The sequence below is a fragment of the Temnothorax americanus genome, unplaced genomic scaffold (genome assembly GCF_048541705.1).
Source record: "Temnothorax americanus isolate GAGA-0224 unplaced genomic scaffold, ASM4854170v1 Scaffold21, whole genome shotgun sequence".
Lineage (NCBI taxonomy): Eukaryota > Metazoa > Arthropoda > Insecta > Hymenoptera > Formicidae > Temnothorax > Temnothorax americanus.
The window spans coordinates 1,246,999-1,266,367 of NW_027509349.1; the positions used below are offsets into that span (position 1 = coordinate 1,246,999).

General features: G+C 38.1%; 3 protein-coding genes across 4 annotated transcripts in view; 2 read left to right on the forward strand and 1 right to left on the reverse strand.

The window, feature by feature from the left end:
* Nucleotides 1-7,911, forward strand: LOC143897914 (B9 domain-containing protein 1). 2 transcript variants are annotated; one of them, XM_077406883.1, is made up of 5 exons: nucleotides 1-2,293; nucleotides 3,441-3,552; nucleotides 3,718-3,826; nucleotides 5,132-5,250; nucleotides 5,666-7,911. In XM_077406883.1, the coding sequence occupies exons 1-5, from the start codon at nucleotides 2,168-2,170 to the stop codon at nucleotides 5,713-5,715; spliced, it is 516 nt and encodes a 171-aa protein (XP_077263009.1). In that variant the 5' UTR covers nucleotides 1-2,167; the 3' UTR covers nucleotides 5,716-7,911. The 2 variants fall into 2 exon arrangements, with proteins under 2 accessions (XP_077263009.1, XP_077263008.1); XM_077406882.1 differs by having other exon boundaries at nucleotides 5,929-7,911.
* Nucleotides 1-19,369, forward strand: part of LOC143897825 (uncharacterized) — a 187,040-nt gene that overhangs the window by 55,934 nt on the left and 111,737 nt on the right. The window lies entirely within an intron of this gene.
* Nucleotides 7,741-19,369, reverse strand: part of LOC143897912 (trehalase) — a 24,712-nt gene continuing 13,083 nt past the window's right edge. Inside the window, exons 4-9 of the mRNA XM_077406881.1 lie at nucleotides 18,849-19,027; nucleotides 18,478-18,659; nucleotides 17,287-17,533; nucleotides 16,610-16,850; nucleotides 13,800-13,999; nucleotides 7,741-9,097 (exon numbers count right to left, since the gene is read on the reverse strand). Coding sequence (XP_077263007.1) covers nucleotides 8,933-9,097; nucleotides 13,800-13,999; nucleotides 16,610-16,850; nucleotides 17,287-17,533; nucleotides 18,478-18,659; nucleotides 18,849-19,027 — 1,214 coding nt within the window. The 3' untranslated portion in view covers nucleotides 7,741-8,932. The remainder of the gene's footprint in view (nucleotides 9,098-13,799; nucleotides 14,000-16,609; nucleotides 16,851-17,286; nucleotides 17,534-18,477; nucleotides 18,660-18,848; nucleotides 19,028-19,369) is intronic.

The following is a 19,369-nucleotide window of genomic DNA, read 5'->3' on the forward strand; positions in this document are numbered from 1 at the left end:
CCGGTTTTTCTGATAAAGCACCGGCCATTCTTTTACAGACTTAACCGTTATTGCAGTACACTTATTCAGTATTCTTATCTAGGTTCTGTTTATATTTTACTTGATTCATGTTCTGTTCTGCGATCTGTCTATTTTCTTGTTCCACCTTGTTTACTGTGTTTCTGTTTTACGACTTATCCATCTTGTGCTCTGAACATCTTGTTTTTATCAGCTACATTACTGAAGCAGCTGTGCGGTGTTTTTCTTTTGCGTGTACGTTTCTTTCATTCAGCTTTTGTACAATTATTTATATTATATATAAGATAATCTTATATTATGTACGCACTAAAGTTATTATTATTATTATTATTACTATTATTAAAAATATCGGTTAAGCTAAAAATGATCGCTTTAATCTGGAATAAATACTCCAAATATATTCTCCAAATATTTAAAGAAATTTACAGGAAAAAGAGAAAACATCCTTTAAAAAATGTTTCGCACAAGTGTTAACTGTTTTATGCGAGTTGTAACGTAATATTTTGAAGTATTGAGAAAGATAGGATGCAATTTTTTTTACGATTTTTTATTCAGGTAAGATTATATGTATTACAATGCGTCGGATCGAAGATTCTCGTTCACTGTGAGTTATTGACGAGAACTGAGTCTGAACTTACATAAGACGAATTTTCGTTTAATACGCAGAATGTTTTTTTCTTAAAATAATCTATAAATAATCTTAAAATAAACTAAATAATTTGATATGTCCTAATATCAAGAATAAAGAAATTAATTTTGCAGGACAAATTTAAAATTTCTAAAAAAAGGAATAGGAATTGGGATACCAATTAATGATTGAGAAAGACGAGATAGAGAAGTAAGTTCTAATTTCAGAAGTAAGCCGGACGATTTCGGAATAAAATTAAGAAGCTATTTTTATTTTTAAGATTGCAACACGAATAGCGCAATAAAAAAAAAGATCTAATATTATTTAAAGATATAATACTATATAAGGCAATAATGCGCAGTAGGTCGCATAAAAGTTATTGGAAATCGTAAATTAAAAAAAAAAAAGACAATTTACGATTGGCTATTTCGGATATTGCTCCAAACATAAGAAATTATTGGTTCCATGGGAGCACATCTATCTTATTAAATTAAATGAAAATTTATTTGCATCAAATCTTTTAAGAAATCTTTGAATTGGCTTTACAGAATTGCAAAATTCTTTTACAGAATTAAAGTACGCATAAAAATCTAGTTCGCGACACACGATTTCATATCGGGAACGAAAAAAAATTAAAAATTTTACTAATTTGGGCACATACAGCTGTCATCTGACGACAATAACAATTTAAAAATACTGCAGTTTATATTAAAATAAAACAATGTCGGTAACTACTGCCACTATAGGATCCCCTTAATATACAATTTATTTTAACTATAATTATAAAAGCTATAATATGTGTATTTTTGAATATAAAAATGTTATAAAATTTTATGTATACATAAACTAAACGACTAATTTTTAATTTGAAGTTGAAAGCTCTGACAATAAATATTCTCAGGTAATTGGTAGCGGGCTAATTAAGAAGTTCGTTGTCAGCGCAGTAAGTAGTGCGCACATTGTTCTTCTTTGTTTGAAATGTATTGAACACGTTTCGGTTCTATAGTTTTGGACCATCTTCAGCAACTATATCAATGTGATCAAATTAAATTTTAGAATTTTGGTGTAAACTCGAAATACGATCAAAATTACAATCCGAACGATTAAAATTTTAGATGAGGTATATATAGTATAGAGTACAGTGGTCAAATGTACCAATGGTATGATAATTTGTAAAATTATAAATAATTATCCTTTACTTATAAAAATGGTAAAGAAATTAATGGGTTTCGTCCGCACTGCTATTATAATTAAGGCATTATTTATTAGACAATTATCTCGAAGAAATTCGAGAATACTAGTAATCTACATGTTATAATATGGTAGCGACACGTAACATAACGCACGCAACGATGTGTTACCACAATACACATGCGTCATTTCCATGGTAACAACTTGCAGCTCGACCATAAACAGAGGGTTAAGTCTCAGTTGTTCCGCAAATCGCGATTTATTTGAGTATATCGTCGGTCGTAGGCTCGAAATAGGGAACGAAGCTAATTTTATGTTTTCGACGATAGTATGTCAGTGGAAGGACAATTTTTCCTCTCCGTTACCGGCTCCATCGAGCACGCAGAGTTCTACGATGTCAATAACGTTTATTGCAAATATAGCTTTCATTTCGGGCCAGAGTGGAGCGTCGTTGCGGTAAGCCCTCGGTCTAATAAAAGAAACTCGAAAGAAACAATGAAATTACATCATAATTGCCACAAAGGTATCGCTAGCACGTTCCAGCCCCATATATTGGATTACGTGATAAAAAAAGAAAGAACTTTATACAATCTCATCTTTTCATGCTCAAAATATAAAATATATTTCTGAACGATTACGGCGTTTTCTCCCTTATCTTATACACGGTCGTATAATCTCATACTTATTGTTTATATTTCTTGAATTGATAAAATCCTCAATTCATTTTATTTTAATCGAATTTATTATTTTTCTATTATTTATACATTTTATTTCTGCTTTAGCTATAGTGATGGGCATAAATTGATTATTTTATGACTTTTTTCTGAGTTTAATTGTAATTAATAAAAGACCAATAGATTATGCACAGAGTATAATTTTATCCAAAATTACAATGTAATCATATTACATGCATTAGTGTGATTCATTAATGACAAATTGTTTTACATAACGTGCAGCTTTGGGAAATTTAATTAATTATAAATAATACGATTAAATAATACGATTAAATAATGCGATTAAATAATACGATTGACGTCCTAATAATACGTCAAAGCATTGAAATATAATACATATTGACATATTGGTAATTTAATTGTTATCTTTCTGAAAAAGAGGAAAATAATTATTTTTTGTTATTTTCGTTAAATATACTTTTATCGAGTTTCCCTTTTTATTTTATAACAACAATTAATAAAATACAGGTACGAAAAATCAAGACCTCCTATTTTTTGTTTGGCTTTAATAAACAAACAAAGAATTCTCATTCTCCGTTGAATGACTAATGTTTCAATTTCCTCGTTTCTGATGACGTAATATAATGAAGTTCCCTTGGAACGCTTATTGTGAAAGTAACAGTATCAAAGAATATATTACGTCGTATTTCCTTTGCCACGGTAATCTTATTAGAAATTAAAATGTTTGACAGTTAAACTGCTTTATAATTAATTAATTTTCTGCACTGTTATCCCACATCCTTTCCCTGCTCATTCCGTTACGCGAATAAGAAGCCTCTTTCCCCATGACACTCCAGTTTTGAAGGCAGATGATGAATTGAAATCCCGCTTGTTAAACTCTGAATTGAAAGTTGAATGTCCTTTCACAGGGAATCGAGGAGGGATTGACGCAGATGTGCAAGTGCAGTAACGATCCAAGAAATCTAGCAGTTTGGAATTTTCCCTTGGACATTACGTTCAAGAGTACAAATCCACACGGATGTGAGTTGCGCGTAGAGAATATTTTTGTAACGTGCGTCGTGCGTCATAAAGGGAACGATGAAACAAGTGCGAAAAGTGCGAAAGCGTAAAAAGATTTTTCGCGGTGTTTTTTGCTTCGTAAGTACTTTATTTAATCTACAAATAGTGTAAATTTTCGTCGTATAGGGCCGCAGCTTATCATGTCCATATACGGTTTGGATTTTTTCGGCCATGACGTCATCAGAGGATACGGAGTGTGTCATTTGCCTCTGACAGCTGGACGCCACGAGAAAAGGTATTATTCGCCCAACGGCGCGATAAATGAGAGAAAACATACTGAATAAGAGAACATGCTGTTCCAATTATTCACTTGTTATTCATAGAATAACAGACGGGATAACAACCGAAAATGTGATACTAAAAATATGGGTGCACATCATATAAAGTCTTTTATATTCATAACTTTTTCTCGAAGACATTTGTTTTGCGGCCGAGACGAATCACCGTTGAGATAGGTCGCGTTCGCGGTTGTATTACATTATTCATTGATTTATAGAACAGCTCTATTTTTCGTTGTTGACCTTTTGTGAAATTCCTTCAAGCCCCGGCTATCGATCAGCGAGCGAAAATAAATTTCAAATTTTCGGTGGCCCGGAAACGTCACTTTTTTTTCACATTTAAAGCATTTGCAAGTGGCATTATAAAATATCAAAAGTGATATTTTTGAAAAAAAAAAACCCCGGGCTGTATGACAAAAAAATATTTTCCTATATATGCGTGTACTTCAAAAATATCGTAATACCGTAATTCGGACGGTATGTTTTCTCGATTGTGTTACATTTTACAATATTTTCCCGAGTTTCGAACTTACATTCGTCATGATTGAGATAAACATTCCCCATGCATTACATGCACAGCACGTAGCGCGCATTGGAGGAAAATATTTTTCATTCCATGTTGTTCGACCCATGTGTAGACGCATTGTCGCGTGCATTGGCAAGTGCATTCAGAATTTCTCGGGAAAAAAAAACTTGTCCGACGATGCGACAATATAATATACAAACGTAATAAATTATGTAAAACAGGAAAGACACAAAGACGAAGACAAGAAAGGGAAGAAGAGAGAAGGATTCATTGTATTTGTAAAGAAAATGATAGATTTGCCTTAGATTCATGACTTAAAAACGAAACACTAGATTTCTGACTCTGAATTGAATTTTTCACCGGAAAGATGAAAATTGTGATATTTTCTGATTTCAAAAGTATTACATGAAATAATGCTCGACTTCGCGAATGGAAAAATGTGGCGTTACAACAGTCGTGCTCCGACGTATTCAATAAAGGGACCGAAATCCGCGGGAATGTCGGATGATATGTGCGACGCGGAAACGGTAAATCTTTATTTCTTACTCCTGCGCGTCCAAAGGCGTCCAAAGGCGCCCAAAGACTCTCGTGGACAGATACTCGATCGTAATTCCGCATCTACGTCGGTGTGCCACTTGGCATCTACCATCCCCTTTGAAATGGGGCGCGCCACCCTTTGATTGTGCCGCTTTCAGCTTTTAGTCTCATACTCACAAAATCTCAAAAATGTCGAAAGGGTGTCGATCTACGTGCCGGCGTCGTCGTCCATGCTGCAGAACTTCGTGGAGTGGTTAACCGGAAGAAGACCGGAATTAATTGATCCCACCATACTGGCATCCGGCGGCGGCAGAGAACGTAAGGAAATGCATCGAGAGACATTTCTCGTTAGTGGGCTATTGGCGTTAAATTATAATTACATACGGGAGGCTGGAACTGTAATGGAATATTAATCAACGTTGCCGTATTTGCGTATGAAATTAAGTAGTTTTTTAAAGAAATAATTTTTATGAAAGGGACATAATTTTAACGCGTTGACTGCTATACACTGAGAAAAAAATTGTTAATCCCAAAAAATTTTTAGTCCGATACGTTCAACTAAACATTTTAGTTGGTTCAACTAAACATTAGTTGTTTCAACAATTTATTCAGTTTCTTTAATCAAGAATTAATTGATATCAACTAATGCTTATAATTAACTAACTTATTTAATTATATTACACAATATATTATTTATTATCATATGCTTACAATAATGAAAATTCTATTGTAGGCAACGCTGGCGGGCAACGTGGTAATAATAGAAAAGAGAATTACGCGTAAAGATCGATTAAATATGATGAAAACTTTTCGGAATACGGCGGAAAAGGATCTCCCTCTCCACTTGGAGAAAGTTTGCGTGATGTTAACAGCCTTAATGATAACAATACTTTTGAAGTTTACTAACTTTCGGAGCGCTGCTTTCACGCGCGAGAAGTTTCTTCGCTGCCGCTAATGCCTTACCCTCCAAGTCGTATTTATTTCGCAATATTACAGTTACACGTATGAGGGTCGAGGGAGCTGTTACCGTAACGTTCAACGTCGTTTTGAAGGATTTGTTCAAGCTGGGTTACGACAACGGCGAGAAATGGAAGAAATGATAACGCTCTACTGTAAACCTTTCTCTCTCACAGCCTGAAGAGGATTACCTCTCGCCGAGGTGGATTATCTTATCAAAGAGCTACAATATATAATCCCCGCTTTGATAAATAATATTTTGATGAATAAACGAGGTGTGACTTATCTGCCGTCGTTTTCCATTTTCGCCAATGTCAACGGCGGGGAAATGTAGAAGTAAGAAAATTAGAAGCGTATTTTCACGTTAATGGGGATTCCGTGTAAAAAAAAAGGGATGAGCGAACGAGCTAAATCCCTCGCGACGGGCTTATTAAGTTTCCCCGTAGCTTTAATAACAATCCGCGAGAGACGCGAGCTAGGGATGCTTCAGCCAGGGTGACGTGCGGGCGTTTGCGATAAGTGTGTAGCGAAGAACCGGATAGTCGGTCCAGAAAACCCTTCCCTCCACCCCCTTCGAAGGCGGCGGATTAAAAATGTCATTTGCGCGAGACGGCGGCCGTGCCGGAAAAGCCATCCGCCCGCTGCAAGCCTTCGATTTTCCGCGCGATTACAGCTGTACCGAAGCAGCCGTTTTGCATATCGTCGCTGGAATATTGCGCTCGAGATTTTCATCGAGCGGCGCGGCGAGGGGTGCGCTTACGCTTCAGTCACCGAAGACGTAGTCCAGAAAAATTACACGTGACTGCATCCACTCATGTCAGCCATAAACGATAACATATATTGCGAATGGAATATGCATCGAAGGATACACTTAACATTTGCGGACTATGATATAGATATATGTTCTTTGAAAATATATACGTCGTCCCCCGGCGGGAGATTCATCGTCGGAAAGTATATAATAAAGCTGCGACGAGGACGGTTATATCTCTCCCGCAACATTTCAATTTTCGACGTGCATTAATAATAAATTCCCAGATTAAAAAGTGTCAGCCAGAGAGCGCACGGAGTGACGTAATCTCTGATGGGTTTCTCGACTCACCGCGCGCCCGCGCCCCGCGCCGAGACGATAACGCAATTTTATTAATGATTCAATATAACGCGCGCGACGTAAAATCGAGGGTCGAGGTGGGCCACTTTTAATCTAAACGTATCCGCGCGCGCGCGGCACTATACACGTATACGATTGTACCATATCCGCGCAAGCCGGTGAGTGCCCGAGGATGACGTCGTCCGGCGTTTTACGAGCGGCGCGGGCTAAAGGTAGCTAGATACAACTGCAAACTATACGAGCCGTCGTAAACTATACAAGCCGTCGTAAACTATACAAGTCGCGAAATAAGCGCGAGCGACGTCGAGCGCACGGCAATGAAAGGACGCCGCGCTACTCCATTATTGTTGTTTTCTCACGTGAACCGGGAACAAGATCGGTTTCCGGGCGACGATTAAATTATGCTAATACGTGGAGTACCGGAGCGCCTGACTCGTGCTCGTCTCGCGCATGCAGGAATTCTCTCTCCACGATTTGACGACGAGGGAGGAAATATGAACGGAGGGGAGATTTACCAATTTATTCTTGTTTATCCTTGCTTACTTATACTGTTCTTATTAGAAGGCTTACCCTATAATTTTAGTAAACACTCCATCTGTTTACTTATTCGATTTTTCTTATTCGTTCACTGTATATTCGATTCTCGTACAAATTGGTTAACTACAATGACAGTACTAAGATGACATGTGGACTAAGGAGAGGGTATAAACATATATCCGCACAGCAAAATCGACGCAGGGTTTAAAAGCATTATTATTCGTGTTTATTCAACAATTTGTTACATCAATGTGCGATAAAGTGCGACTAACAAGTTATTTGTTTTACCGTCAAACGGAATTAGCGAAGTGGTGTAACTTGACCTAGAAAAAAACGTGCTCTAGCAACACCAACAACACTCGTGCATATAACGACGTGCGACAACGAAAAAGTGACACGCTGCGAAAGAGCAGTAACATTTTACAGTTCTAAACGATTCAATGTCCGGCCCATTGATCTCCGTAACGTATTTCAGCTGCTTTCGGAAAAAAATAGAGATTTTCGATCGCGGGTCGCGCGTGCGACAAACGAGGCGAAAGGTGACGGTCGGCGAGACGGTACGCGCGATACGAGGACGGAAATCCAGCCCTCAACTCGCGTTAATTCACGCGATACAAGTAATTATATATATGCTCGGTACGTAGATGTTTAATGAGATTTAACATTTTCGCGCAGAAAAATTGAAGGAACAAAAAAGGAGATGAAACGCGCGTCCTTGTTAGTTGCAACCCTTTTGCGCCGACCTGAGTGTGTCCTTTGTGGACTCATGGAAACTTACTGTAATTTAGAGTACGAGAGTACTCCCCGCAATGAGAGTACGACGGGTATATCTTTGCGCTGCCCTGGTTTTTCCTCTTTTGTAGACTAGACTCGTTACAAGTTCTCCGCGCGTTGTCTACACGCTCGTCATTAAAAAAAAAAATGTCTAATAAATATTTAATACCTAAATCCCGCTAGGTTCTCAATGTATTTAGATAACTTTTTAGTGGTCTTTAGTAATTTTTACTTTAGCGACAATCATGTTTGCCGTAAACATGGAATTTTAATACAAAAGTAGCTCAAATAAATTGTCCTATACTGTTTAAAGAAATATACAAATTTTTGTTAAGTGTTTGCAAAATAAAAAATCAAATACTGTACCGTGAAAAAGACAGAGGATTGCAGGAGATACAAAAATTCTGTGAAGCAGACTGTTTTGGCGATACGAAGAAAACGTGTTCCGATCGATCTCTAATTTTAAAAGTTAAGAATCCAATTTAGAAAAAACTGGACGCGGATTCCGCGTCAATTTCTCTCAATCCGTTTTATCTCGATTTACTCTTTTTTTTTCTGGAAAGATACTTAACTATAGCTCACTCCTACGGAGTCAATTAGCTACTGATCCGTCCACGTGTATTATCTGTCAATGCCGTTGCCGCCGTCGAATGAGGGGTCATCCGCGTACTTCGCTCCCGGGAAAAGACGGAGGAACTCGAAGACGATGCCGTTCGTCCAACCGAAGCCTTCCTGCACGTTGTACTCGCCGCCGCCGCCGCTCTCGCCGGGATGTATCGCGTTGTACTAGAAAGTAAGAGATTAATTATTCCGTGTAATCGGGCGTTAACCCGGTTCGCAAACCAAATCGTCGGCGCGTCGCGAAAGTAATCAAGACGCACTCCGGATTGTCGCCTCCTTCGCGGTTTCCGCCGCGTCACCGCGCCGCGCCGTGCGGCGGCGAGTTAATTCCCCGCCGGTGGAATACCTATCCCGGGGAAATCTAATTTCTCCCGATCGCGAGAGAACTTGGATGAACTTTCTCGTCAGTTAGTTAAACGACGCTTCGCTCGTCTGAGCGATCGCGCTATATACGAAGGGCTCATCGTCGTGAGCTCGGCGTAAAAGCGTCATTTCCTTTCCGTCGGCGACCGTGTCAAATATAATATTCTCCCGCGAGTCCACGGGCCTTTGTCTCTCTAACCCGTCAGAATTTAATATCGAAAACGCAAAACGCGTAATCCTCCATATATAGATCATTTTATGCTGCCCAACACATTCTCCTTTTGAGAGAATTTTTCACTTCTGCATAGAAAGGGCAAGACAACAGAATATAATTAATAAGCAAGTTTATAAGACTAAATTAGGATTAGAAGTTTGTTGAATTTTTCCGTTAATGAAATAGCGCGGATAACGAGATGCGATTTATCAAACATATAACTTTGTCAATTTTGTCTCGAAAGATTTTCTACACGATGATAGCTGCGAGAGATTTGGAATTCTAACGGGGCATTTTAATTACAATTTATACAATACAATATATTTATATTTAATATATTTATTTTCATCAGTCGTCATATATATCGCGTGTGATAAATCACTGCGCCGAATCACCTCGCGCGGTTGACGTTGTTATAACAATTTCCGATATGAAAGCGATGCGATATAAATCGAATGGGCAGAGAGTAGAATGCTCTTCGTTATTTCCCCGGTTCTCTCTCGTATGACTGGGTGCGGGACGCCGAACGAGACAATAAAAGGATACTCGGTGTACGGCGTACTCTTCTCTTTGTCCGAGACAATGCGACATTTAAATTGTTACCGTTCTTATCGCGCGCCTTACAATGCCGGGAAACAGCTTCTACATACGGATCGCTACTCACTTCGGAGAAGCAATATTATAAAATTAATAATTAATATCAGAGAAAAGTTATATATTTTATACGAGGTTATTTAAATGAAATTAAATATGTAAGAATGTTGGGGGAAATTGCTGCTGATGTGGAAGCGACATTATAAAATTAATATCGTAAAAAATTACATTTTAAAAACGAAAACAATAAGAACTTGATTCGCCAGTGAATAATTAACAATTAGCAAAGGTATTATGCTCGACCCAACCGACCAAATTTTATTATTGATTACAACGCTACGTTTCGACTGCAGATTTCGGTCCTTTTCAAGCGTATAGAAACAGCTCACAAATATTAATTAGTCAGACATAATGCCCAAACTACGGCGAATCTAAAAACTAAACATCAAAAATTGAAGCACGCAACGATAAGTGTAAATCTATAAATATTTATATAAATCAGAAGCTTACATATTTACGGGCTTTTTAGCTCTTTCTCATTACTAAATACGCCATAAAAATGCGATAATAGACTCTACGTGTCTCATTAGATATCACAGTTATTAGTTTCATCAACTGAAAGCAGTTCTACTAATTCTAATGCGAACAGCATGCGAGCCTGTTTACACACTTTGCAGGTTCAATTAATACAATTGTTATGCAAAAATAGTTATACCTATTGTCATACACTCCTTACGTAATAATACGATATGTCGCTCAATTAGTAGCGAACTAATTAGTCGCGCTTTCTCAAAAAGTTAATTATAAAGATCGAGCCGCGGATGACAAACTGTTTCTGCAAATGGAAAATATAATTTCAATTCTCTCATGTCGACGCGCGTAAAATTCTCTCTCGCTCGGATACCTCGAGGGCTCCTTTTCATCCTCCAGTACGCGACAGGCGCAAGAAACCTTGATTGAATCGATTGAGTATATGTTTGTTCAGCAAAATGAACCGGATATTTCCTGGGAGAGAGAGGAGAGCTCGTTACTGATATACCCGGTATCGACACGACATGATTTGTACAGAGTACCGGAGTGTAAATTTCACCCGCCATTCTCTCGTGACGCCCATAATTATTGTGACTTAAATTACGCCATTAGAATAGTTTTATTGAACAGCCGCGATTATCAATATACGGCTACGCCATAAGTATTAGTCGTCTCGTCTCTTAAATCATGATATACGAACACGAGGAAAAGTCAGTTCATTAATATTGGCGAGAAATGCCGGAAGAAATGAAGCAATTTTCTCACGTTAGGAAACATTTATTTTACAAGCTTGGATTCTTTTTTATTTGAATAGCGTTATTAAATTTTCCTGAAAAAAAAAAATACTTGTACAGTGAATTTACATTTTTGAGCGTTGTAATATCATAAACGTTGTATATAGTGATTTTTATTGAATTGTTTAACTATTGAATGTTTTAGCGTGAAAAATTGTGACAAACATAATCATAATTGTTTGCGATGTAATGCCGGGTTTTAAGAGATTAATACGGCTAGTAATACGGCTTTGTAATTAGGTGAATTCAATAATTAAAAGAGTACCTATACAATAAAAAGTAAAATATCTTCGTATATATGAGCATAAATATAATTTGTAAAAGGGTAATTGCCAAACACAATTTGCGGCAAACTACTTAATTACGAATGTTTCAACGTGATAAGTTGAAATAAATGTTATATAATCGTTTGTGATTTAATGTCGAGAATCAGTAGTTTAATATCGATTTGCGATTAGGTACATTCAATAATTAAAAGAGTACGTTAAAAAGTAAATATCCACGTATATAATAATGATAATAAGTACAATTTGTAAAAGGGAAATTGTCAAACACAATTTGCGGCGAACTACTTAATTATGAATGTTTCAACGTGATAAGTTGAAATAATTGTTATTATCGTTCGTGATTTAATGTTGAGAATCAGTAGTTTAATATCGATTTGCGATTAGGTATATTCAGTAATTAAAAGAGTACGATAAATATCCACGTACACAGTAAAAAGTAAAGATTAAAGATTTATAAACAAACACAATTTTCGGCGAGCTATTTAACTATTGAATGTTTCAGCGTAAAAAAAATTGCAATAAATAATTGCTCGCGATATAATGGGTCATCAATAGTTTAAAATAATCTTCGCAATTAGGTAAATTTAATGATGAAAAGACTTCAATATAAAAAATAAAGAGATGTCGTGGACAGAGACGTCGACGAGCGTAATTTAAAAACAAGATCTTTCTCTTTTTATCGCAAAATGCCGACTGTTACGGGCACTCCCTCTTCTCAATATGCATATGAGCGCACCGTCGACAAAGTGTTTTTCTTTTCTTCTTTTTTCCCCCCGACCGAAACCGGGTGTATATACAATACCGTGCTTCTAATCTGTCCTAATCGTACCCGTTCCCGCGCACGCAACCGTTTTGTATTTTCCTCAACCGTAAGCGAAGAATGGCGAAACACAAAATAAGACGGATTAGAATGAGCCACATGCACGCGCGCATACACGCACGCCATATACATTGAACGATATTTTCCCGTGGCTTTTCATCCCTCTCTCGCTTCCCGTTCCGTTGTTCCGGGTATAAGGCAGTCGAGATACGTCAGGGCGACAAAGGAAATGAGCGAGGTCACTCTCGCGCACGTTAGACGCGTCCGAGCCGAGCGACCGTCTCTCGGGTCCATATCGAAATTCGAAACTCTTCTTCGAAATACATACCCCATGTCAAGTTTCCGTATCAAAAAGATACACGAGAAGATGCGGACAGCGCCGCCGGGACAAAAGTGTTTACTGTAGCGGAGTATTAAATAGCGCTCTGTGTCACTATCCGCATTAAGTTACCTGTGTGCACCGCTATTTTTTAGCATCGATATATTAGCCACAAATGTATCGGTATATATTTGGACGCTAATATATATATACAGATAAGAAACGTTTAGCACGAAATAAATTTCGCGTAAATAAAAGAGAGAAATTTTATATTACGGAGAGAGAGATGTGAAATTAATGTTGAAACATAATGTTCAGTTAATTAAAATACTAAGTGTTAAACATTACCTGCGCCGACATTTTTAACATTATATTAGCCACAAACATGTATATGTATCAATATTTGATTGCCAATATTCGATAAAAATATATTAGCACGAAATAAAACAAAGAAATAAAATAAAGGGATTTTATATTACGAGAGAGGTGGGAATGTGAAATTACTCTTAAACATTATTAAATCAATTAAAACGTAAAAAAAATATTGTGATTACAATAGATGACAAATATTAAAATATAAGAAATATTATGAAAGCCACAAAAACATATATAAATACAAACAGTTATGTTTATGTATTTATATATCTTTATGACAGCTCTTTTTTCATAAAAGAGCTTCCTTTTTGCAGACATCCATTTGTACACTTCATTGTCGTGAAAGACACTTCTTTTTGATCGGCGAACTATGTCGATAGAATCCGCCACCGCGCCGTTCCGCCGGAAGATTCAATAGTTCTGACGCATGTAGTTCGTGTAGGACATCAGTCGCGACTTGTCGGCAAGAAATGTCCTCCCTTAATCTTTCAGCTCCGACGGTGAACGGAGAAACGTTTCGTAGAGCGAATATTAGAGTCGGTCTTAAGAGAAAAAAACGATCGAGCTTACCTTCTCGAACATCTTGCCGTACTCGTCGTAACCGAGGTAGTTCGATCTAAGCCACCTGTCGGCCAGTGTCTCGGCCAAGTCGACCGCTTCTTTCACTCCGGTTTGATAGAGACCCAGAATCAGGAAAGACTGCAACGGCGGCCAGGCGTTCGGGAAGTCCCATTGTTCGCCGGTATAGTTCACGGAAGCTGGCGTGCCACCTGCGACGAGACAAGCGTATCGTTTTCTTACGTCTGTAGCGTTTCTAATGCAGCTGGCTGTTGCGCCCTGATTCGGGATACAATCGCGCCCGGGAGATCGGAATCGATAAGCGAGGTCACGCGCGGCGTGAGAAAGTGCGTCTTAACCCTTTCGCACCCGGTGACACCGATTGTGTTCAATTTCCGATTTAGTTGCTCTTTATTCAAATGTTTTTTTCTTTTAGTCGAGATTTCTGACAATTTTCTGACAAATTCTGGCTGGCAAAAAAATATTGGTAATTTGGAATTTTTACATAAGAAATCCGATTGCAGTCAATAATATGATATGCTCAGAGATATTTGAATGACTTTCTTAAGTTATTAACATTTCGCGATATATCATAATATCATGCACATCCTTGGCGCTACGTCTATTATGTAAGCAATTACGTAATTTTATTCAATCAAAGTGAGTCGCAGAGCTAGAGAAAAAAAGAGAGAGGAGAGGAGGGGAATTTAACTTAACTGCATTAATAATGAAATAAGGAAAAGTTACCCCGAATGTAATCTGAAATTCAAATATTCCCTAACAAATCACGATCGCGACGAATTGGAACACTGTGGTTCACTCAGTGTTCCAATTTACCGGAACTTCTTTCATCCGCAATCTTTTGGCGGGTCCTTTCGATTCCAGTCCTAATAAAAATTTCATCGAACATCTCATCGACATTTTTTCTCAATCTCAATTATTCGCGGCTAATCGATACTTCGTAAAATATATAATTAATTCTTTCCGTTGTCTATATTAGACGTGACAAAAATTAAATTTCTCTTTTATTACTTTGTTGCGAAATTTTTAACTCATACTCTCTTCTAGAGAACAGCTCTCCCATTATTTTGCGAGAAAACAATTCTATTGGCTCAGAACCAGTGTTCTAAAAACCGATCCCCGAACTTTCCGGTGTGAAGTTTAAGGGTCGGTAACGCAATCGGGGGTGTGTCTTCTTGGGGTCAAATATCATCGCTAAAATAATTCGCGATATTTTCAAAGTCAACATCGGCGAGCAGTAAGGTGCTTACGCAGAGAGAAAAAGAGAGTAATGCCGCGGCACTTATATGTATACGCACGGCGAAATTCATTTCGCTTCGGATTTTCCGCGAGTCACTGTTGATAGCAGCCGCAATCCGATTGAGAGATATTTTCTACGCGACCGTCCAATTTTCCCGTTTGCGGATCGCGCGCGATGCGAACGATCCGACCATTGATAAATTATAAAATTTCTCAGTCCCGCCTGGCATCCGGAAATCTCGTTCGCCTTCCCACCGCGGCACCTCCGTTATATGCCGTTATTGCGAATTATGACGCTTTTCACTCGATCCAGCTTGTCTTAAACACTCAAGATGTTTGCGTAAAGAAGATTACTCGTAAATAATGATGCTGTTTAGATTCGCATTCGTCACTCTTGACTTCATGTTCAGAAAGTATAACGATATAAAGAATAAAGCACACAATGTGGTCGCTAAATTCTCTGCTAGCAGTTGACAGAAAGTACATTACACAAAGTACTAATTTAATCCAGCTCTCAATTGAAGCTAATTATTATATATTAAAAACAATATAACAGTATATTAATTACAACAATGGCCTGCAACTAATTCAGTATAGTTTGTCGCTTTGCGTGTCTTATATTAAGCGCAGAAATAACCATTATATTGCCGTTCACCGAATCACAATCGAATTGCAACTCTCGCGTATTAAATGCTAATTCGCTGCTAAATAGTTCGGTTTAATTATGATTTTTGATAGTACAAACGTGTTGTGTGGGTTGAATTTATGCGCAACCCCGATTTCCTATACGAATTGCTATAACATTGTTAAGATTCTCTTGACCGCATTCCGTATATTATACGCGGAATACAATATGGCGGTTTGACGCTCATCGTGATGGTTACGTATATAGCCGCCCCCTCGGATTTTCTAATAAAAGCGGATAACTGGCAGAGTCATTGTTTGCTCGATCTAGGAAATAATCGGGAAATAATCTGGGATAGATAGAGAAATTCGCGAACAACTTTAGCAACTTTTGAAAAAAGAAAAATGGAAGACAAACGTTCGGGCGGAGGCATATATCCGTGAAAGAATGTAAGCGAAAGTTAGGATTAACTCGTAAACTCCATCCAGCAGGGAGCGTGTGTCGATCGAGCCGTCGAACATTCTTTCATCTTTGAGTTATCTTCATTTATTTTTATTACTTTTGGTACATTTTTATTTATCCTATTTTTATTTGCTTTGAACGCGAAAAAGCGCTTAAAGGTAATGGAACGAATAACGAGGCGAAATTTTTAGGATTTTCTCGATGAGAAAGTTTTGCATCTATCGGCCGGATTTCAAACGATAATAAAATAGCGAACGGCTTGTATATGCGGAGAGGAAAAATATTTTGTGAAAGTGAGGCGTTTCGAACTCTCAGCTCAAAACATATACTGTTGCAAATAGACTGCACGTATTAAAAAATTCAATTGACATAGTTATAGCGCGTTGTGTGAAAGAGTTTGTTATTCTCTTTAGGCTTTGTGTGGTAAAAAGAGCAACATTTCATCAATCGGTACAAATACAATCGTTCGACTCACCAACGTACGAATCGATCTTGTTTCTTTTGAGATAACGAATGGATTGCATCGCATATTTAACCCTCTTATTCCGATCGTAGCTCATTGTGTACAGAGGCGCCAGATTCGTAGGGTAGAACGAATTCATGGACCGCTTATTTCTCGTGTCGTAATCTAGCCAGGTTCCCTTATCCTCGTTCCACAGCACATTGTCGATGGCAGCTTGATAGTTCGAGGCAATTTTGGTGTAATACCAGACTTTCTGGAACGAGAGAGGAGGGAGAAGTAGCAACAATGTATGTGGACACCGTGGCGTTACGCAATCAATAACAAGCGAACGGAGGCAAAATGGTAAACGGTGTTATATGCCATTTATCTGACCGAGTCCAAGCAATTTCTTTTTCGGGTTCCAGATAATCATTCAAAGTTAACATCTGTGCGATCAATCGATACTTTGACCACTTCTCGCATTACCGAGGCTCACTTGTATCAGCTGTGTAATAAGTAAGGATTGGGAATATTATTGTCGCAATTTGTGAAGCAATATTACCGTATCCCTCTTTAACGACATTGCGGTAATAAATGCAGCATTATTCGGGAATATGTTTGGGGAGCGAATAATGCTGTATTTATTGCCGCATTATTCCATGTTTGAGAAGCGATCGGAGCGGAAGGGCGGTTTAGCGAGAGGCTTTTACCCTCAGGTTACCCAGGACACCGTGAAAGTAGGCGAGTATCCTGGCGTTCCGCTGTAATATCGCATTCAATTCGACGGGTATGACGTCGCTCGTGGAGACGTTGACGAGACTGAGATTGGCGGCCTTGTCAGTCCGTATGCACCATCTGTAGGAGAAGTCCCAGCCGCTCTCCGCCGCGGCTTTCAAGTCGTTGTAAATCGGCCCTCGCGCCTGCTCCGGCACTTGCTGCGCCAGCTGATAATCCTCCCTGTGAGAACACGCACACGTTTCGTTCTTACCTGCTTGGTCCTTTATAATTAACACGATGATGGAAGACCTTTTTACTCCCGGGTGATCGATACAAGTGTCGAAACGGAGCGAGAAAACACGATGGACCGACGACCAGAGTCGTTACGTTTCGCCTTTCGATTAAGAGCTAAGAGACGCGGCCGGCGGAGAACGTGATCCATTAAATGTCAAAGAGAAACAATTGTTTCTTTTTATCTTGAATTTCCCCGATAAAGATCACGCCAATTCCTCCCGGATATATAAATAACTGAATTGCAATTTTTATCTTACATGTATCATGTCAATGTATATCTGTACCTTAGAGGTAAAGAATGTCGTGCGTCTCCATTATTATGAATTCGGAGAAAACAAGATTTAAAGTTTCAAATAGGGAAATGATATATTTTCTTTTTTAGATATATAAAATAAAAGTAGCAACTTGATTCATTAAGTTTTGAATAAGGAAATTTAATGATGTAACTGCCAATAACACGCTGGTTAAGAAATTAGGCACTATAAATATTTTCAAAACGATTTTTTAGAAAAAAAAGAAATGTCAAATCAAAACTTACGTATATACGCAACAATCTAAGAATTTTAACTTTTTATCTCTATATACTTTTTTTTTATTCAACTATATAAAATTTTATTCAGGAAAATTTTCTTTGTTTAACGCAATATAATCTGATTTCCAGATTTCCCTTTGAAAGATATTTAAAATAAAAAATATTCTCTTTTCCTGTGTATAACTTCAAATTTGAACATTTTGCTTCAGACATATTTTGCAATTATACGAAAGAATTTCAACTAGTTAACAGTTCTATATTGTTCAAAATTTTCGTTTTCCGAAACGTTTCGACGGTTGTATCGTTCACTTGGAAAAGCTTCTTGACGGTATCTTCTACCGAAAGAGAATTAACTTACTTGTAACTTTCCGGTCGAGGTCCGTTGCTGTTTACCACGTAACGCGCCATCTTGTACGTCCTACCCTTCTTCGTTACATCCATCGTCTTCTCGTTTTGCCAATATTCAAATTCCTTGTCGAGGAGCGCTATGTTATTTTTCAAAAATTTCCTATCGTTCGTGTACTCGTAATACTTGGCGACCTGAAAGACATTTGCGTCGTTAATGGCAAACGGACTTCGGAGTTCCTCAAGAAATAATTCGGAGATAAAGAGATCGTTCGGGAGAGATATTGGCTATTGGCAGGGATTTCTATATACGAGATACAGAAGACCGACTCGAACGTTTCGAGACAAAAGCAGAAACGGGGACGTTGTTCGGGGGATACGTACCATCGGTATTAACAAGGGCGGTTGGCTTCGCGATAAGTAATAAACTCTACCGCCATTCGGTACGAAGCCGAATCTGTCCACCATAGAGAGGAAGTTCTCGATCATCCCTTTAACGGTGACGGGCATCTCGCATAACAAGAGTCCCTCGATTACCCAGTAGCTGTCCCAATAATAAAACTCTGCGGCAAAATTTGATCCTTTTATTTCGCGAACTCTTTCTCCGTTTCCTCCCGCGCGACACATTGAATTTTGCTTTTAGCTTATTGCGTATTATCCAGAAGCGACACGCATAATATGCGACGGAAAAACAAAGTTTGGAGATCACACAAGCAATTGCGAGGAGGAAATAAATTCTTGTCTTAATTTAAAATTACAATGTCCCTCAGAAATGGATGGGTCGCAAAAGCGGACGAGCGCTTTCCTCGCAATGATTCTTCAAGGATCCGAAAAGTTTTCCCACGCAATGGAGAAGTCTATAGAATTCGCGTACAACAAATGTAAATATCATAAAAATTATTATC

Coding starts and splice junctions, on each gene's coding strand:
- LOC143897914 (XM_077406882.1), top strand. CDS start 2,168: ATGTCAGTGGAAGGACAATTTTTCCTCTCCGTTACCGGCTCCATCGAG. Junction 2,294..3,440: donor CAGAGTGGAGCGTCGTTGCG/GTAAGCCCTCGG, acceptor GTCCTTTCACAG/GGAATCGAGGAGGGATTGAC. Junction 3,553..3,717: donor GAGTACAAATCCACACGGAT/GTGAGTTGCGCG, acceptor TTCGTCGTATAG/GGCCGCAGCTTATCATGTCC.